Raw genomic sequence first — 18657 nt, forward strand, 5'->3', positions numbered from 1 at the left:
CCATTTGTAGGGTTTCCTGCTTAAGCAGAGGGTTGGACTAGAAGACCTCCATGGTCCCTTCCAACTCATTGTTGTTGTTGTTGATTACTCAGTCAATCAGAATAGAGGTGAAGACCAGCAAGGCAAGAAACAATGGATGCAAACTATGCAAGGAGAGAAGCAGGCTGGGATTCAGGAGAAACTTCCTGACACTGAGGACAATTAACCAGGGGAGCAGAAGTTGCCTTCAGAGGTTGTGGGTGCTTCATCACTGGAGGCTTTCAATGAGAGACCGGACAGCTACTTGCATAGGGTTGAAGACCTCCCAGTCCCTTTCACCTCTATTCTGATTGATTGATTGATTGATCTGATTCCAGATTTAGCCAGACCTGCATTCAGAGTCCAGATAGTGTCCTTCCAAGGCCTTTAGGGCTTCTTCTGAGTTGAAGCCAAGAACAAGTCAAACATTCCCTTGGGGATTTATGGGATGTCCAAGCAGAATGTACTTTGTTCATGCTCTTGTGTTTATTGAGGAAACGAAGCTTCCTTCCAGGAGTGAGGAGGAGGAAGAGGGAACTGTGGGGTGGAAGAAACGTGAGGGCCACCTGGTATAACTTGGTCTCCTCATTCATGCTGCCCCTGGTGTTAGATAGCTGAGTCCTTGCCCTGACAGAACATAGCTGAATCTGGACTTTTTAAATAGGGAACTTTTATTTTCAACACCACTCCAGCTAGAACAGCGGCCAGACTTTTATTATAGGGCGGCTGCCAGACTTAAAGTCTCCTCTCCGGTGCTGCCCCTGGTTTCAACCATCAATTTTCTAGCAGTGTTAGGAATGAATTGCCAAAGGGGAAACAAAGGCACCGTTAAGGTGGAGCAGCATAGTCACAACCTTCTCCGTAGATTTCCCATCAGTGGTTTGGTGTCAGAGGAACCTAGAAAAAAGGTGGCAGAAAAATATCTAGGGTCTGTCGACTCTGCCCTTTATTTGTTTTCTTTTCAATTTATGCATTATGTCCATTGTATTTTTCTAACTTTTGTTGCCTGAAGAAGCTGTGTTTATCCCCAACACGTTTAAACTCATTTACTTAGGACTGATCCACCATCTCTGCTGGAAGTTGGTTCCAAACCTCCCCTACTCTTTCTGTGAAGTCCAACTTTCTAGCATGACCTTTGGACTTGCCCATTTGAGGTGAAGCCCTTGCTTAATATTGAAAATGCTGCCTTCTAGAGCCTGATTCACACCCCGAATGTATTTATTAAACTGTCAACATTTCAGTCGTGCCCTGCTTTTCCTTCTGACCTCCAGGCTACAGGTTCTCAGCTCCTCCGATCTCAGAGGGATGCTGACTGAGCAAGAGGTTGGACTAGAAGACCTCCAAGGTCCCTTCCAACTCTGCTATTCTCTTGTTCTGTTGTTTCAGGAAAGACCATCTCTCAAAGCAGAGGGCAGTGGAAGTTTGAAGACGTGGGTCCTTCTCAGGAGGCCGATGACTTCTGAAGAGGCTGCTTCAGGTGAGGGCACTGTTAAGTGTTAAGGAGTGTGCAGAGTGACCCTTGAGTTACCAAAGATACAGAGAGGAAACGTGGAGGTAGCAGATATCCAGCTGGTAGACCAGAGATACAAGTAGTAATTCAGCAATATAATTCAGATACATTCAGTGTATAAAATATATATACTTTGGCAAATATCTTAGTCAAGAACAATCCTAGTCATACACAGATAAAGTACATATACAAATCTATAAACCTTACTTCAAAAACCATATCTAACCCATCATTGGAACAACAGCAGTCACTGAGACAATGCAAAAATAGCAATGAATAGCAGAGAGAGTAATCAGGGAGAGACGCTTTTGGCTTCCTCTTATAGCTGATTGTAACACTAGCTCTTAAAGTAGTAGTCTGCTAATTCCTAAACCATACATTGCCGGCTTAAATTATATATTGTAGAAACCAACGACTTATGTACATAGTATTAACAGGCATCACATGCCGAGGGTTCTGGAAAGCAAAGTTGAAGCAGAATTCATGGCACTAATTTTGGGGTCTCCTAGGCCATTTGCTCCCTCACCTATTGTGGGGAGGGGTCATCTGGTGGGACCCAGGAGAACAGCCTTTCCTCCCTCAGCTCTCACCCTTCTGTAATGATGGCAGAAATATCCATCTGGTTCAGTGGAAACTTGGAGGCTGGTTGGAAAGCAGAACCATCAAGTAGCAGGTCCTGTTGCAACTGACCACAGGGAGTTTATTAATTTTTATTTATTTATGGAATTTTGTCAAGTACGTATTGGTAATATACATAGAACCGCTATCTTGTCTCCTGTAGTCCTTCTTTTCATTAAACTAGACCAGGGCAAAGTTGGCTCTTCAAAGACATGTGGACTTCAACTTCCAGAATTCCTGATCTAACATGATTGGCTCAGGGATTCTGGAAGTTGAAGTCCACAAGTCATAGAATGTCAACTTGGCCTCCCCCTGAACTAGACATACCCAGTTCCTGCACCTATTCTTCACATGTTTTAGCCTCTAGTCCCCTAATCATTCTTTTGTTGTTGTTGTTAATAGACCCTTAATAGAGGTTATAATTAGTTTCAGGTTTCAAAGTAATCTGTGTCTAATTTGTCCTTTAACTTTAACTTTACAATTTTATGCATGGTATGTTTGTATGTATGTTTGGGGTTTTTTTATATTAAGGGGTTTTTAATCGTTTTTAGTATTGGATTATTATTGTACGCTGTTTTATGATTGCTGTTAGCTGCCCCAAGTTTTCAGAGACGGGCGGCATATAAATCCAATAAATAAATAAATAAAATCAGTCTGTCCATCTGCACATGTTAAAATTTTAAATAAGATTTCTTCTTCTGCAGAAGCATTTTTATTTCTCCATTTCTGGGCATATGCTCTTGCTGCAGTGAAAATGTGTAACATTAGGTATACTTTGTTTTTCTCGTATTTGTCAATGGTTATTCCTAATAAAAATAATTCAGGTTTCAGATTGAGATTAGGAAGGCAGGGAAAAAGAAGTCCTTTAAACATCAACTCTTATAAATATATTTGACCCTTAATAGAGTATGTATGTATGTATGTATGTATGTATGTATGTATGTATGTATGTATGTATGTATTCATTCATTCATTCATTCATTTATTTATTTAGTCAAACAATTATAGGGTGGTAATTTGTACAAATTAAAACATTAGATAAGTAATGATAAAAAGTAACAAAAGAAGACAATAGGACAGGGACTGTAGGCACAGTGGTGCGCTTACGCACGCCCCTTACAGACCTCTTAGAAAGGGGGAGAGGTCAACTGTAGATAGTCTAAGGCTAAAGGTTTTGGGGTTAGGAGTAGAAACCACAGAGTCAGGTAGTGCATTCCAGGCGTTGATCACTCTGTTGCTGAAGTCGTATTTTTTAAAATTATTTTTTTATTTCATATCGACAAACATACAAACAACATTAAACATTTATACTTATCTATATGCATAATAATTAATATTTTACAATTCTGTGTTTTTTTACATTATATTTCCTTAATACTAAAAGTCATATTTTTTGCAGTCAAGTTTGGAGTGGTTGACATTTAGTTTAAATCGATTTTGTCCTCGTGTGTTGTTGCATTGAAGGTGAAGGAGTCGTTAACAGGTAGGACATTTTGGTATATGATTTTATGAACTATAATTAAGTCATAATGGAGACAACGGAGTTGTAAGTTGTCTAAACCAAGAATTTCAAGCCTGGCGGAGTCAGGTATTTTGTTGTATCTTTAAGAGATTCTTCATGTTTCATTATCCACAGAGACCCCAAATAATGATGTTGTCATTTTCCCTCTTGGGTGTGTTTTCCAAAATTCCTTACTCCTCTTTGCTTTCCTGACAGGCATTCTCCTGTTCCTGCCAGCTGTTTCTTTTCTTCTTCATGGAAGCCCAGAACAAAAGTCATGGCACAGGCTTCGTCCTCCTTGGTTTGTCCAGCCTCTTGAGCCATGAAATCCACCTTTTCTTGGTGTTTGTGGCTGACTATCTGGTCACTGTGGCGAGCAACTTCATGATCATAATTGTAATTCTCCTGGATTCCCGTCTCCACACCCCCATGTACTTCTTCCTCAGCCAGCTCTCCTGCTTAGATATCTGCCTTTCTTCCGTGGTGGTGCCCAAGATCCTGGTGAACTTCCTGCACCAACAGTACACCATCTCCTACGTTCAATGCCTGGCACAAGCCTTCTTCGTGATCGGCTTTGCGGGCTGTGAGCCGGCATTACTGGCCGTCATGGCCTACGACCGCTATGCTGCCATCTGCCAACCTTTGCACTATGCCCACCTGATGAGGGGCAAGGTTTGCATCCAGATGTCCATGGCCGTTTGGATCTGGGGCTTCCTGGACTCAGCTATCTATGCTGCTCTGGCTTCCAGGTTAGAGTTTTGTGGAAACAACTACATTCCTCACATGTATTGTGATGTCCCCCCATTACTGAAAATTGCCTGCAGTGACACTTCAGTCCCGAAGACAGTCAGTTACATCAACAGCACCTTGGTGGGTCTTGTCCCTGTTCTCCTCATCATCCTCTCCTATGTCTACATTTTGTCTTCCATTCTGCAGATCCGCTCCGAGATCGGCCGGCGCAAAGCCTTCTCCACCTGCGCTTCACATCTTGCTGTAGTAACACTCTTTGTTGGAAACGCTTTTGTGAACTACAATCAGCCCAGTGCTGGCTACTCACTCGAGGTGGACACCTTCATCTCCACCATGTTTTGTATTGTCACCCCCATGCTGAACCCCTTGATCTACACCCTCCGCAACAAGGAGGTGAAGGGGGCCCTGAAGAAACTTCTCCACATCTAGAAGATGGGACAGGCTTCATTGTGTTGTGTACTGTTTTGTGGGTGTATGTGTGTTCTCTATGAAAAATGAGACAGCTTCATAGGTGTTGTGATTGCATCACAGCCAGGTCCTCTGGCAACAGACTTCGAGCCAGATGAACCAGTTCCATCCAGGCATGATCAGCCTGTGTGGTTGTAAGAGGAGTTGGACAGTGAGGAGGAGGGAGAGATAGAGTGTGAGAATCCTACAGAGGCCATAGAATCCCCAACTGGGGATTTGGAACACCCAACTGGGGCTTTGCCTGGGTCTGATGAGAAAGAGGAGATGAGGGATCCTATCCTGGATGCAAGAGTGAGAAGGATGCAGGGGAGGCAAGAGTTGAGCACAGCTGTGCACAGTCTGTTCCCCCAGGGTGTATATAAGAGGGAGGGGTAGGAGGTTCCCTTTGCAGAAAATCAACATTTGATCCTTTGAAGGAAAAGAGCACATTCAGAGTTTTTGTCTGTTGTTCAAACCTACCTTGCTACAGTTCTGGACAATTATAGGGTTAAAGAATTCTGTGCATGATTCTGCTTTTGTTTAGGAAACTTCGCTTATCAACTCTGCCTCCCATTCTGAACTTTGGCAGCTGGAAAACATTCCTTTGTCCTAGTTTGTGCTTCTCAACAAACCTTATTGTAAATAGACTCTTTCATTTCAAAATATGTCTGAGCCTTAATTGAAGATTAATTACTGGTCAGTTGCCAAGTGAGACAGAACAATTGGAACAGGTTAAAAAAAACCAATCAATTACTGTCAATTTGCCTCCCATTGAAAACCTATATACTGCATGAGTCAGAAAGGGGGCTGTGAAAATATTTACAGACAACTCACATCCTGGAAACAAACTGTTTCAGCTCCTATGCTCAAAAAGAAACTATAGAGCACTGCACACCAAGACAACTAGACACAAGAATAGTTTTCCTCAAACTCTGTCACTCTGCTAAACAAATAATTCCTACAACACTATCAAATTAACTACTAAGGCTGTAGTATTACTATTCTTATTCTCATCTTTACTAGAACCTATCTCTTCCCATTTATGGCTATATCGATGTTGCTTGTATTTTTACGATTTATATTGCTTTATTTGTCTCCTAGTATGATTTGATTGCTTATTAATAACTTATGAGTATCACTAAGTGTTATATCTTATGATCCTTGATGAACGTATTTTATTTATTACACTGAGAGCAAATGCACCAAAGACAAATTTGTTATGTGTCTAATCACATGGACAATAAATAAAGAATTCTATTATATTCAGTGGACTTACTCAAAATACCATGAAACATTTCCTATGAGATGACTTAGGGTAGATTTTTAGTTTATATTAACAACCACAACAGTATTGTACATCTTGCAAATCTACCCCTGAGAGAAAGACTCAAGATTCATTTTATCTGTTTTAAGAAACAGCCGAAGATGAAGTTTAGTTGTCGTCTTGAATGGACTTAATTCTTTCAAGAGCCTTTTTTCAGTCATTCGTGGTTGTTGTTGTTGTTGTTGTTATTATTATTATTATTGTTATTATTATTATTATTATTATTATTATTATTATTATTATTCAGTGTGATAATTCAGTAATTCAATTACTCAATAAAAAGGCCAATTTATATTCAGCACTTGTTGTGTCCCAGCGGTGAGCCCATTAAGAAATATGCACACACAAATGGATTTAAACACAAATTATTTACTATTAATATTATTGTGGTTGGCTCGCAGCCAGGCCCTCTGGCAACGTACTTTGAGCCTGATGAAAAGGGGCCTTCTGGGCACGGTCGGCCTGTGTCTAGTCTAGTAAAAAGAAGGACCGGTCAGACTTGATAAAACTCTCCCAATAGTTGAGGGACTGTCACAGAGAAGAGAGGGTCAACCTATTGTCCAAAGTATCTCAAGGCAAAAGAAGCAAGGACACTAATCAAAGAGAGAACGAACCTAGAACTACAGAGACATTGCCTGACAATGAGGCCAATCAAACAATGGAATGGTTTCAATCCAGAAGTGTTGATATAATAATATAATGCTGTCGACATAATTTACTTGTACTCCATTTGATAAAATAGACTACTAGATACTACTAGAAATAGTAGAAAAATATGGGTTAGACAACAATACCATTAGATGAATTCAAAACTGACTGACAAACCGCATTCACCATGTATGATAGCTCAATGGAACTGCATCTACATGGAGGGAGGTATGCGGTGGAGTACTCCAAGGCTATATTTTGGGACCAGGACTCTTCAACATCTTCATCAAGACTTGGATGAGGGCATAGATGGAGAATTCATCAAATTTGCAGATGACACCAAACTGACAGGAATAGCCAACTCCAAAGGATAGGCTCAAGATACAGAAGGATCTTGACAGACTTGAACCAGGATGGATGTTGAAAGGATGCTGAGGCTCTAGAAAGAGTGCAGAGAAGAGCCACAAAGAGGATGAGGGGACTGGAGGCTAAAACATAAGAACGGTTGCAGGAACTGGACATGGCTAGTTTAATTGAAAAGAAGGACCAGGGAAGACATGATAGCACTGTTCCAATATCTCAGGGGTTGTCACAAAGAAGAGGGAGTCAACCTATTCTCCAAAGCATGTGAGAGTGGAACAAGAAGAATGGGTGGAAACTAAACAAGGAAAGAAGTAACTTAGAACTAAGAAGAAATTTCCTTATACTGAGAACAATTAATAAGTGATTCCAGAAGTTGTGAATGCTCCAACACTGGAAGTTTTTAAGAAGATGTTGGACAAACATTTGTCTGAAGTAATGTAGGTCTTCCTGCCCAAGCAGGGGGCTGGATTAGAAGACCTCCAAGGTTCCTTCCAACTCTGTTGTTGTTATTTGTTGAAGTTGAGACTGAGCAACTCAGAAACCCCATCCTAATAATAATATCCACCTTGACAATTGGGGTGTGTGTTAGTTTCCCCATGCCTGGTGGCAAAGGTGAGTTTTTAATAACTTACGAAAGGCGAGGAGGGAGGGGGGCTGGGGCCACCACAGAGAAGGCTCTCCCCTGGGTCCCGCCAGACGATATTGTTTAGTCGACGGGACTCTGTGGGACTTAATCAGCCCCTGGGATTCGTGCAGCAGAAGGCGGTCTCGGAGATATTCTGGTCCGGTGCCATGTAGAACTTTGTAGGTCATAACCAACACTTTGAATTGTGACCGGAAATTTATCGGCAGCCAGTGCAGGTCGCAGAGTGTTGTTGAGACATCAGCGTATCTGGGGAGGCCCATGATTGCTCTCGCGGCCGTATTCTGCACAATCTGAAGTTTCCGAACACATTTCAAAGGTAGCCCATGTAGCAAACATTGCAGTAGTCGAGCCTCGAGGTGATGAGGGCATGAGTGACTGTGAGCAGTGACTGCTGGACCAAATAGGGCCGCAACTGGTGCACCAGGTGAACATGGGCAAACGGCCTCCTTGCCACAGCTGAAAGATGGTTCTCTACTGTTAACTGTGCATCGAGGAGGATGCCCAAGTTGCAGACACTCTCTAAGGGGGTCAGTAATTCTCCACAGCCCCCCAGGGTGATGGATGGACAGATGGTATTGTCCTTAAGAGGCAAAACCCACAGCCACTCCGTCTTGTCTGGGTTGAGTCCCTTAAGTGTGTCTGTGTGCGTGTGTGAATGAAGCTGAAACCAGAAGTACACACGTTGTTCTGTCGGGCTCTCTGGTAGACTCCTCCCAAAAATTCACAGGTACAAATGTCAGACACACCCACGTTTGAAAATTCAAAACAATGTTCTTTATAATGAAAATTCACTTAAACCAAGCCCTCTTTTGGTATAGCAAAGAGCACTGGTCTCCAAACAAACTGGTAATTGGTACAAGTCCCTTATCAGTTCGGTGATACTTAGCTTGCTGCTGTGAGGCAATTCACAGTCCTTCTTCTTTCACAAAGTGAAACACACTTTGCCCTGGTTTAGTTTCAAAGCGGGGGAAAATCAGCACACAAAAGGTCAAAGTCAGTAAAGCAGTCACGAAATACAGCAATCAGATTATCCTCCACAATGGCCGAACCCACAGGCTGCTATTGATAGCAGCCTCACTAATGACCACAGCCCCACCCAACCACAGGTCCTTTTATTTGATAATAATCTCTCAGTTGTTGTTGCCTATGCATCGCTCTCTGCATGTGTGGCTGTATCATTAACTCTTGTTCTGAATCCAAGGAGGAGCTAGATAATTGATCTCCTTCTGAGCTGTCTGCCCCACTCTCCTCCTCCCTGTCACTCATATCTTCTTGGTCAGAGGAGCCTTCATCAGCAGATTCCACTGGGGGGGGGCAAAACAGGCCTGCAGCATGTGGATGTCTCCCCCACATCCACAGTCCTTGGGGCAGGAGCTGGGCCAGAGCTAATCACAACACATGTAGTATTATCTTCTCCTGCTAGACAGAGCAGCTACTTGCCTTAGCTAAAGGCCCACCACACCCCAATGTTCCACACATCTCAGTCTAAGGTTCTAGTAGTTGTGTGAACACAATCACACAACCTATCTTGCCAACAGTTCACTGACTGAAGAAGTAGAGGTCTTGTGGCAGCCATTTTACTTGTTTATATCTAGCATAGATGCCATGACAATTGTGGGGTTGCTCGGCCACTGATCCAAGGGCCTTTGGGGCTGATCTGTCCCCAGTGGGAAGAGGGAACCTTCTCAGGAGAGTAGCATCCTTGCTTTGCAGCTCAAACACCCCCGGAAGAGACATGACCTCTGCCTCCCCAGACCCTACAGGAGGTGCCCATGAACCAGAAGATGGACATCACGAATGCATTTCCTGCTTTCCGCTTTTGCTGGTTAGTGTTTTTGGCCTTCTTTGGTTCAGCGATTCTCCTGTACCCATCCTGCCTGGATCTTTTTCTCTCCAGGGGGGGACATTATTTCCACCCATCCATATTTCTCCTCTCATTAATCTCATATTTCCCTCTGAGAGAAAAGGTGGGAGAGAAGGACCCCAGGAAAGGAGCCGATAAGGTTGCATTGAGTGTTTTGGAAAGTCAACTACACAACGCCCTCTTCCCCCCAAGATTTCTTCAGGGAGGGGCCCTGGATCCCCTGCGGGAGAAAGGTCAAACTCAAGACAAGCGTAGAGCAATAGACTTTATTATCAAGTTCTTCAGAAGGAGGGAAAGAGAAGCCAGATTAGAGGAACCAACAGCTTGACGTTTAGCTGGTCTTTCTGGCCAAAGAAGATTTACACGTGAAGAAGTTGGAATCAAAAGATCTCAGCTCAGGTTTCCAATCCATGGGGAAGCTCCATCTCCAGACTTGGCTTAAGTGGGTTTCCATTTGCAGAGGAAAGGAAATTTGTAGTTGCAGGATAGATCAACCCAAGTCAAGTGCCCTGAAAGGAAGGAACATGGGTGGTGATCATTTTTAGAGCACAACATGGCATACAATCGGGCTACATGCAGACTATCTTCTCTCAAATACAACTGCCTGTCCACACATGGGTGGTGTCAAGTAGGAATTCAATTCAATTCAATTTATTGGATTTATATGCCGCCCCTCTCCGAAAACTCGGGGCGGCAGTACACAAGAATCCAGTCAACTAACCATTGTGAAGATACAAAGACTCTACAGAGATGGCACATTTAACTCCGCCTTCCAGATCAGCTACAGATGAGGGGGGAGGGGTGCTGTAGCTCCCCTCATCTAAGCCTGACCATCTCAGAAGGGCCTATTTTTGGTGGCTGCCTCCCTCGTCTAGAACTGTCTTCCTGCTGAGCTACAACAGACTCGACTCTTTCATAAAGAGAGTTAAGACCCGGCTCTTCCTCCAAGCACTGGGCTCTCTGCTTGGGGGATTCTGGGAGTTGAAGGCTAATCTTGAAAAACACTGTATTAATCTATTCTCTCCAGACTGCAGTTGTGGCACATCTGGGTTTCTTGTTAAGATGAAGTGCAATTGATGTTTTAGGTTTTGTGGTTATATGCCACTCAGAGTCCCTTTGATTGGGCTGGTTGACCATGTAAATGTCTGAAATGATATGAGGCCTTCACAAACCTCTCCAGCTGTGACAGTGAATGAGAAATAGCAGAAAGAAGCCGTTAGATTGTGTTGCCTCTGCGACAAATGCTGCGACAAATGCTGAGACTCTAGAAATGTCTAACTTTTGCCTGCTAAGGGTCTCCGATAAGAACTTTAAATCAGCCACCCCAAGAAAGTCTCCTTCAAGTTGAGCTATTCCCAATATTATATCTCTCCTTCCCATCTTTTCCTTCTCTTTCCTTTCCTTTCCCTCCCTCCCCCTACTCTTTTTTCCTTCCCTTCTCTTTCCTGTCTTCCATCCTTCCCTCCCTCCCCTCCCTTCCCCTCCCCTGCTTTCCTGCAATTCCAGATGCAAAGTCCAACCCCACTAAGGAACGAAGGCTTTTCATACTGACCAGTTGCAGCAAAGAGAGTGGCACAATACTCAGTCTTGCCGTTGGGTTCGCCTTTAACCCATTTTCTGAACCTGGATCGTGATCCATCAACCCAGTACCATCCAGTAATCTGTGCAATGCAGAATAAAACATGTTGAGGTGGGTGAGTGGGGGACATGGGGAGTGGGGGGTGGGAGTGGAGAGATATATTTTCCAATTCTGCTTCTAACTTACAATTAATTCAAAGGGGTGAGTCCCAGTAAATAGGATTTTCTGCAAACATGCACCACATGCCTATCACACAGTTAAATTCTTTGGGTGTATGAAGTTTTGTATAAGCCCAAGTGCTGCTGCTGTCGCTCTTGCTATGCCCAGAATGCAGGATTTCTGGGGCTACAAGGACACCTGAGCCTTTGAGCCACGACCCAGCTGGGAAGCATCATCAGTGCTAGAAGGGAGTGTGGGGGGAGGAGGAGGAGGAGGGCTATGGGGCTATCCTCTCTGTGCCAGTTGAGCAACTCCTTCCACTTCTTCATTCAAAGCAACAGTGAAAATACTGACAAGCCAAAGACCCAGGAATAATTCTGGTGGTGTCAGCTAGGATATTATGTCCTGTACTGACTATTGTATTTTAGGATGGACAGTGACAAATTGAAGAGCCTTCAGAGCTATCAAGATGATAAGGGACTTAGAAAGGAATCATTAAGTTGGAAACATCTATCTATCTGTCTGTCTGTCTGTCTGTCTGTCTGTCTATCTATTTATTGGATTTATATGCCGCACCTCTCCGAGGACTCAGGGAGGCTTACAACATATAAAAACAACAAATCAAATAGCTAAATCCAATTAAATTACAACTAAACAAACAATCTAAAATTCCCAGTTGTGTTAAAAATCAGTCCTACCCATTCAAACAACAGCCATACAAACCTTTCACTGGCCAGGGGGCTGTGATCTAATCGCCCCAAGACTGGCGGCATAGATGAGTCTTAAGACTCTTGCGAAAGGCAAGGAAGGGGGCAGTGCGAATATCCAGGGGAGTTGATTCCAAAGGGCCGGGGCTCCCACAGAGAAGGCTCTTCTCCTAGGCCCCACCAAGCGACATTGTCTAGTTGACGGGTCTTGGAGAAGACCGACTCTGCGGGACTGACCGGTTGCTGGGATTCGTGTGGCAGAAGGTGGTCCTGCACATAATCTGGCATCAGGGAATGGAAATGGAACAAGGTTTCTGGGCTTTTCAGGGATGGTTCAAAAAGCCTCCACATGGAAAGAGCTGCTAATTGCTCAGAAACAGGAGGACCAAACACTCACCATATCAGAGTCTTCATCTCGTTGAAGTCCCATCCAGACAAAACGACTCTCCATATTTTCTTTAGCGACATAGGCAGCAATGGATTTTGCCTGTCTTTCCGAGTTGAAAGATGCTAAATGACCTTTCCATCTGTTCTGACACTCTTCCTGCAAAGGGGGAAGAACCAAAAATATCTTATCAACAACAAATCATGTTGTCCATTGTAGGTCTGCTACTATGCAGGTCTACCAACCCAGGCGTCTCGCAGTTTTACTGGGTAAAACAATAAATGCAATCTACATAGACTTTTGTAAAGCCTTTGATTCAGTAGTACAGGACAAACTACTTCTGAAACTATAATCCTATGAAATCTCTGGACCACTGCATGATTAGACAGCTGTATTCCTGTCTAACAGACAATAAGTGGTCAAAACAGGAAGTGCCATATCAAATCCTGCTCCTATCAATAGTGGTGACCTTCAAGACAGTGTTTTAGGATCAACACTCTTCCTACTCTACATAAACAATCTTTGTGATCATATTTTTTAAATTTATTCGTTTGTTTGTTTGTTTGTCAAACAATTATAGGGTGGTAATTTGTACAAATAAGACATTAGATAAATAATGATAAAAAGTAACAAAAGAAGACAATAGGACAGGGACGGTAGGCACAGTGGTGCGCTTATGCAAAGACCTCTTAGAAAGGGGGAGAGGTCAATTGTAGATAATCCAAGGTTAAAGGTTTTGGGGTTAGGAGTAGAAACCACAGAGTCAGGTAGTGCATTACAGGCGTTGATTACTATGTTGTTGAAGTCGTATTTTTTGCAGTCAAGTTTGGAGTGGTTGACATTTAGTTTAAATCGATTTCGTGCTCATGTGTTGTTGCGGCTGAAGGTGAAGTAGTTGTTAACAGGGAGGACATTTTGGTATATGATTTTATGAACTATAATTAAGTCAGAACAGAGACGACGGAGTTGTAAGTTGTCTAAACCAAGAATTTTGAGTCTGGTGGAGTCGGGTATTTTGTTGTGAGAAGAGGAGTGAAGAATTCTTCACTCCTCCGCTCGCAACAAAATACCTTTTTCCACCAAACTTGAAATACTGAGAATAGACAATTTACAACTATATTGTCTCCGATCTGATCTAAATGTAGTTCATAAAATCATATACCTAAATGTCTTTCCTGTTAATGCCAACTTCACCTTCAACCGCAGCAGTACATGAGCATGCAATAGATTCAAAGTAAATGTAAGCTGCTCAAAACTTGACTGCAGAAAATACGACTTCAGCAACAGAGGGATCAATTCACTACCTGACTCTGAGCTTTCTTTCCTGAACCCCCAAAACTTTAACCTTAGACTGTCTACAGTCCACCTTTCCCCATTTCCAAGAGGTCTGTATTGTCAGTCCCAATTGTAGTTGTTAAAGGAGGGAACACAAAAATTCAAGCTATTTTGTTTGAAAGTGACCTCTTCTCTCTAAGAGTGTCTCTTTCTTTCCACACACAAATGAACACCTCCTCCCCTCTTCTCTCTCTCCCACAACTACAATTGGGACTAGCAACTCAGTCATTTAGTGAACAATTGCTGAGCAAATTGCAACTGTCATAACTCTCAGTATTGGCCATAATCACTTTCATCACTGTCATAATTGCAAGTAAAATTATGTGAAGACCCCTGTTAACCCTGTGATTGTTGGCCTTGGTCCCACAACATGGATAAGACAATAGCCGAGTTGCACAATTTGTTCAACCACACAATATCCAATCCCATTTAAATGTAGCAGTTAGGGGTCTCATCCGAATTTTACGGGATTGGGAGGCATAGAAGTCAAATAAATAAATTATTTCCTTTAACAAAATTTACTGATATTGAGCCATGATATTAATCCTGTTAAATTGAAAGGAATTCAACAGAATTATTAAAATATTTTCTTTCACTCTTTCTTGTAGACTATCATCTTTTTTTTCAAGGAAAATCATACGATAGGTGCTCTTCATTTAAACAATGGCATGAACTTCTGGGCATTGTGAAGTTTGGGGAAGCTCTGGGCCAGATTAAGGGAATTCTTCCCACTCAGGTGAGATATTTCAGGTGAGTTACCTCAGCATCTTCAAAGATGAGCCGCTCTCTATAGAACTTGAAACAACTCCACTCACTTCCGTCTCTGTAGGCAAAGGTGCCAGAAGGACAAACAGTCCGGCCTTGAGGACCTGCTCAGAAAACAGAATAAAAATGGACTTTTTCTTCATGGACATTAACAAAGTGGAGAAATCCTTGAGCAAAAGAGACATTTATAACTACGGTACTTGATAAACATTCCAGAGAAGAAAAAGTTTTCATTCCATGAAGATGAGCTGGAAAGAGTGACATAAACTGAACGAGTCAATTGGAATTAGGATGGATTTATATCAGTCTGATATTTGTAATTGAAAAAGTCATAATGTAAAATGGGTGTGAAAATGTCTTGTTTCCCTTGTATTGTGGATCTTGGCTTCAGTGGGCAATCTATTCTCCCAAGGGGCCACATAGGAACCTGGGACTGTTGGTGAGGGCCAAACCAAGAGATCTATGAAGGTCTGTAGGCACTCAGACACTCCCACAGGTAAATTGAAAATAAAAAGTTGCCTTGGAGATAAAAGCAGTGCAGTTGTATTGTGTGTATGACAAACACTCATTTGCATTTGATTTCTAATTTCCCACTGACCTCACGTGGGCCAGACAGAGAGAGCCAAAGAGCCAGATGCGAACCTAGTGGATGTAAAATGCCCAGGACCTGTTTAGTGGACAGATGCCAGCCTCATCCTGTCGATACCAGGATTTTGTGTCCACATAATGAGACCCAGGGGCCTTTGGGAACTCCAGGCCTTTCTGGGTTGGTCTAATGGGATCGTAGCTAGACGTAGAGGCTCCCCCATTAAGAACCAAAATAAGCCAAGGACTAAGATAAATGGGGGAAACAGGATAAAGTTGGAATATATCAACTGTGTGGTCAACAACTTACCTGCCCAGGCAAGGCTGCCCAAGAGCCCAAAGATGAAGCAAGTGAGGAGAAGCATCTTCAGACCTGAGGAGAGAGAGAGAAGTTGAGAAGAACCTTCAATGGCCTCCAGCAATGCCTGGCCAACCCCTTTCGGGTTTCCCTCCCAGAAGGAAGAACCAGGCCTTCACCTCAACCATGAAACCCACCTGGATTGCTGCCCCCTCCTCTCCCCAATACTACACTGACCAACTGGTGGAGACCCCAGTCGGCCAGGAATCACAGCCTGTAATTCTCAAAATGGGGGTTCTGAGCTTCTGACTCTCATAGTTGGTTCACCCCATTGTGACCATGAAGATCTGGGGCACAGCAGGTGTGATCTCGGATGTATGGATGGCCTAAAGTCAGAGCAGGCTGACCCATAGAACAATTTGGAGAATTTGGACCCTTAAGTAATCCTCAAGCCCAACGAGCTCAATGCCTAAATGGAAGGGATTCGTATTTTAAGGCCCTCGCCTTGATTTTCTCCTTTTGTGTCTCTTCATCTCTTCTCTGGACAAGAAAAGCAATTCCCTTCCACCTGCCCTTTAATCCTGTGAACCACATTAGCTGCCAAAAATGAAGGAAAACAGAAATAAAATAAACACACAAAGTGCAAACTATCATTTTTTTTCAAGGAGGGGTGAATGTTTTGCATCTGGGTCTCTCCTGATTTTGTTGAAAACCCTTTTAATCAGAGCAGGAGACATAAATGCCTACAGGTGAAACTCAAAAAATTAGAATATAGGGCAAATGTTTGTTTATGTGCATATGCTTTTCAGAGATCCAATATTGTTCTAAGTACAATCTTAGTTTTATTGATTGCATGTAATATTCTAAATTTTCTGAGATGGTGGATTTGGGGTTTTCATGTGCTGTACCCCATAATCATCACAATTATGACAAATCACAGCTTGAACTATCTTGTCTTCCATGTTATGAGTATCTCTCGTATATTAAGTTTCACCTTTTAAGTTGCACTACTGAAATAAATGGATATTTGCATGATATTCTAATTTTTTGAGTTGCATCTGTACATACATAGCTGTGAGTATCCCTGAAGTTATTGCTACTAGAAGCATAGAAACATAGAAGACTGACGGCAGAAAAAGACCCCATGGTCCATCTAGTCTGCCCTTTTACTATTTCCTGTATTTTATCTTACAATGGATATATGTTTATCCCAGGCATGTTTAAATTCGGTTACTGTGGATTTACCAACCATGTCTGCTGGAAGTTTGTTCCAAGGATCTACTACTCTTTCAGTAAAATAATACTTTCTCATGTTTCCTTTGATCTTTCCCCCAACTAACTTCAGATTGTGTCCCCTTGTTCTTGTGTTCACTTTCCTGTTAAAAACACTTCCCTCCTGAACCCTATTTAACCCTTTAACATATTTAAATGTTTCGATCATGTCCCCCCTTTTCCTTCTGTCTTCCAGACTAGACAGATTGAGTTCATGAAGTCTTTCCTGAGAAGTTTTATGCTTAAGACCTTCCACCATTCTTGTAGCCCGTCTTTGGACCCGTTCAATTTTGTCAATATCTTTTTGTAGGTGAGGTCTCCAGAACTGAACACAGTACTCCAAATGTGGTCTCACCAGCGCTCTATATAAGGGGATCACAATCTCCCTCTTCCTGCTTGTTATACCTCTAGCTATGCAGCCAAGCATCCTACTTGCCTTTCCTACCACCCGACCACACTGCTCACCCATTTTGAGACTGTCAGAAATCACTACCCCTAAATCCTTCTCTTCTGAAGTTTTTGCTAACACAGAACTAGTATTAAAACTTTTAAACAAGAACATTGAAAACTAATATAAATGAATATAAAGGAAGGAAGAATAAAGAAGAAAAGAAAGATCAAAAAGGAGGGGAAAGGCTAAAGAAGAACAGAAAGGGGGAAAAGATAGGAAGAAGTTGCTTCTGGTATTATTCACAGCAATTGAAAGTACAAATACGTTACAAGCTCTCTCTCTCCCTCTCCGGTTGCGTCATGTTACTCTTCTTTCTCTAACCTATGACTCTCACCTTCAAAGAGGGATCCAGTCTGAAGGAGAAATCCTCTAGATCACCAAGATCTCTTTTCCATCTTATATAGCCAGGCTCACACCCTGCCCATCAAGATAAGGGGATGCAAAAGATGGACATTTCGGGAAGCAGGTGTCTCCAAGTTCCTGTGAAGCACAGGCAAACCTATCACTCAGCTGTTTTCTCCAACCTCTAATTATTTTATTTGTTAAAAATCAATGTATTATGTTTGATCCTCGACAGATGAGAGATAATGATTGCAATGGTTTATGATACATTGGGAGCCATTGTGCACTGTCTGTGCGTAAATTACAAGAACAGATTGCACACAGAGAGCTTTTAAAGTTTAATTTTGGGGTTGGTTTTACTTGTTAATGTCTTTTTAAAGAGTAAATAGAGGTTAGGGCAAATTATTTATGGCCAAAGAGGGCTGTAGAAGTTTATAAACTCTAGGCCTGTTTTGCAAGGGAGGGGAATTGTTATTGTTCAAATGTATTTATCAGTATTTAACTAAGGGAGACAATTTATATTATGTTCAGGTTTTTATTTATTATTTATTTCTCATGCTTGTTTTTTAAAAAAATCTTGTCCGGTTTTGCTTTTTTAAATTTTGGAATAAACTTTTTAAAAAATAATTTTAAAAGAAATTGCAAACTCTTAGGTTGTTTTTTGGGGGCTGAATTTAATAATAATAATAATAATAATAATAATAATAATAATAATAATAATAATAATAATAATAATAATTTAATAGTAATTTATTAGTTATGTATGCTGCCACTCTCTGAGGACTCGGAGGGGATTCGGAGAATTTATCGTAGAATTTCCTCCATTGATATGGCCCCTCATATTATGACCTTGATATTTGTCTGTCTGTTTGTCTGTCTGTTTGTTTATTTATTCAATTTCCATGCCACCCTTCTCCTGAAGCACAGAGTGGCTTGCAACATGTTAGAAAATCTACATAAAAACTGTATACTAAAAACCCACAGTTAAAACTAAGCAAACAAATTCACACATCACACATTCATTCATTGGGCAAGATGTCAAAATTTCAGTGGCCCCACGTCTGCCAGCAGAGATGGATCTTCAACACTT

At 42.0% G+C, this 18657-nt stretch overlaps 2 protein-coding genes across 2 annotated transcripts; one reads left to right on the forward strand and one right to left on the reverse strand.

Annotated features, from left to right (window-relative positions):
- The first annotated feature begins 3902 nt into the window (after window positions 1-3902).
- LOC139169105 (olfactory receptor 5V1-like) lies at window positions 3903-4826 on the forward strand. Its single transcript, XM_070754922.1, has one exon. It carries the CDS (start codon window positions 3903-3905, stop codon window positions 4824-4826), a length of 924 nt encoding a protein of 307 aa, XP_070611023.1.
- A 5173-nt stretch (window positions 4827-9999) lies between these two features.
- On the reverse strand, window positions 10000-17610 carry LOC139169106 (lithostathine-1-alpha-like). Its single transcript, XM_070754923.1, has 6 exons — window positions 17560-17610; window positions 15515-15577; window positions 14614-14723; window positions 12532-12678; window positions 11242-11350; window positions 10000-10198 (listed from the first exon to the last, which is right to left on the reverse strand). The coding sequence occupies exons 2-6, from the start codon at window positions 15567-15569 to the stop codon at window positions 10128-10130; spliced, it is 492 nt and encodes a 163-aa protein (XP_070611024.1). The 5' UTR covers window positions 15570-15577; window positions 17560-17610; the 3' UTR covers window positions 10000-10127.
- Window positions 17611-18657: the final 1047 nt, after the last annotated feature.

This window comes from Erythrolamprus reginae, chromosome 6 (assembly GCF_031021105.1).
Source record: "Erythrolamprus reginae isolate rEryReg1 chromosome 6, rEryReg1.hap1, whole genome shotgun sequence".
In the NCBI taxonomy this organism is placed as follows: Eukaryota; Metazoa; Chordata; class Lepidosauria; order Squamata; family Dipsadidae; genus Erythrolamprus; species Erythrolamprus reginae.

Coding starts and splice junctions, on each gene's coding strand:
- LOC139169105 (XM_070754922.1), top strand. CDS start 3,903: ATGGAAGCCCAGAACAAAAGTCATGGCACAGGCTTCGTCCTCCTTGGT.
- LOC139169106 (XM_070754923.1), bottom strand. CDS start 15,569: ATGCTTCTCCTCACTTGCTTCATCTTTGGGCTCTTGGGCAGCCTTGCC. Junction 14,724..15,514: donor GGGCAGCCTTGCCTGGGCAG/GTAAGTTGTTGA, acceptor TTTTCTGAGCAG/GTCCTCAAGGCCGGACTGTT. Junction 12,679..14,613: donor TCATCTTTGAAGATGCTGAG/GTAACTCACCTG, acceptor CCCCCTTTGCAG/GAAGAGTGTCAGAACAGATG.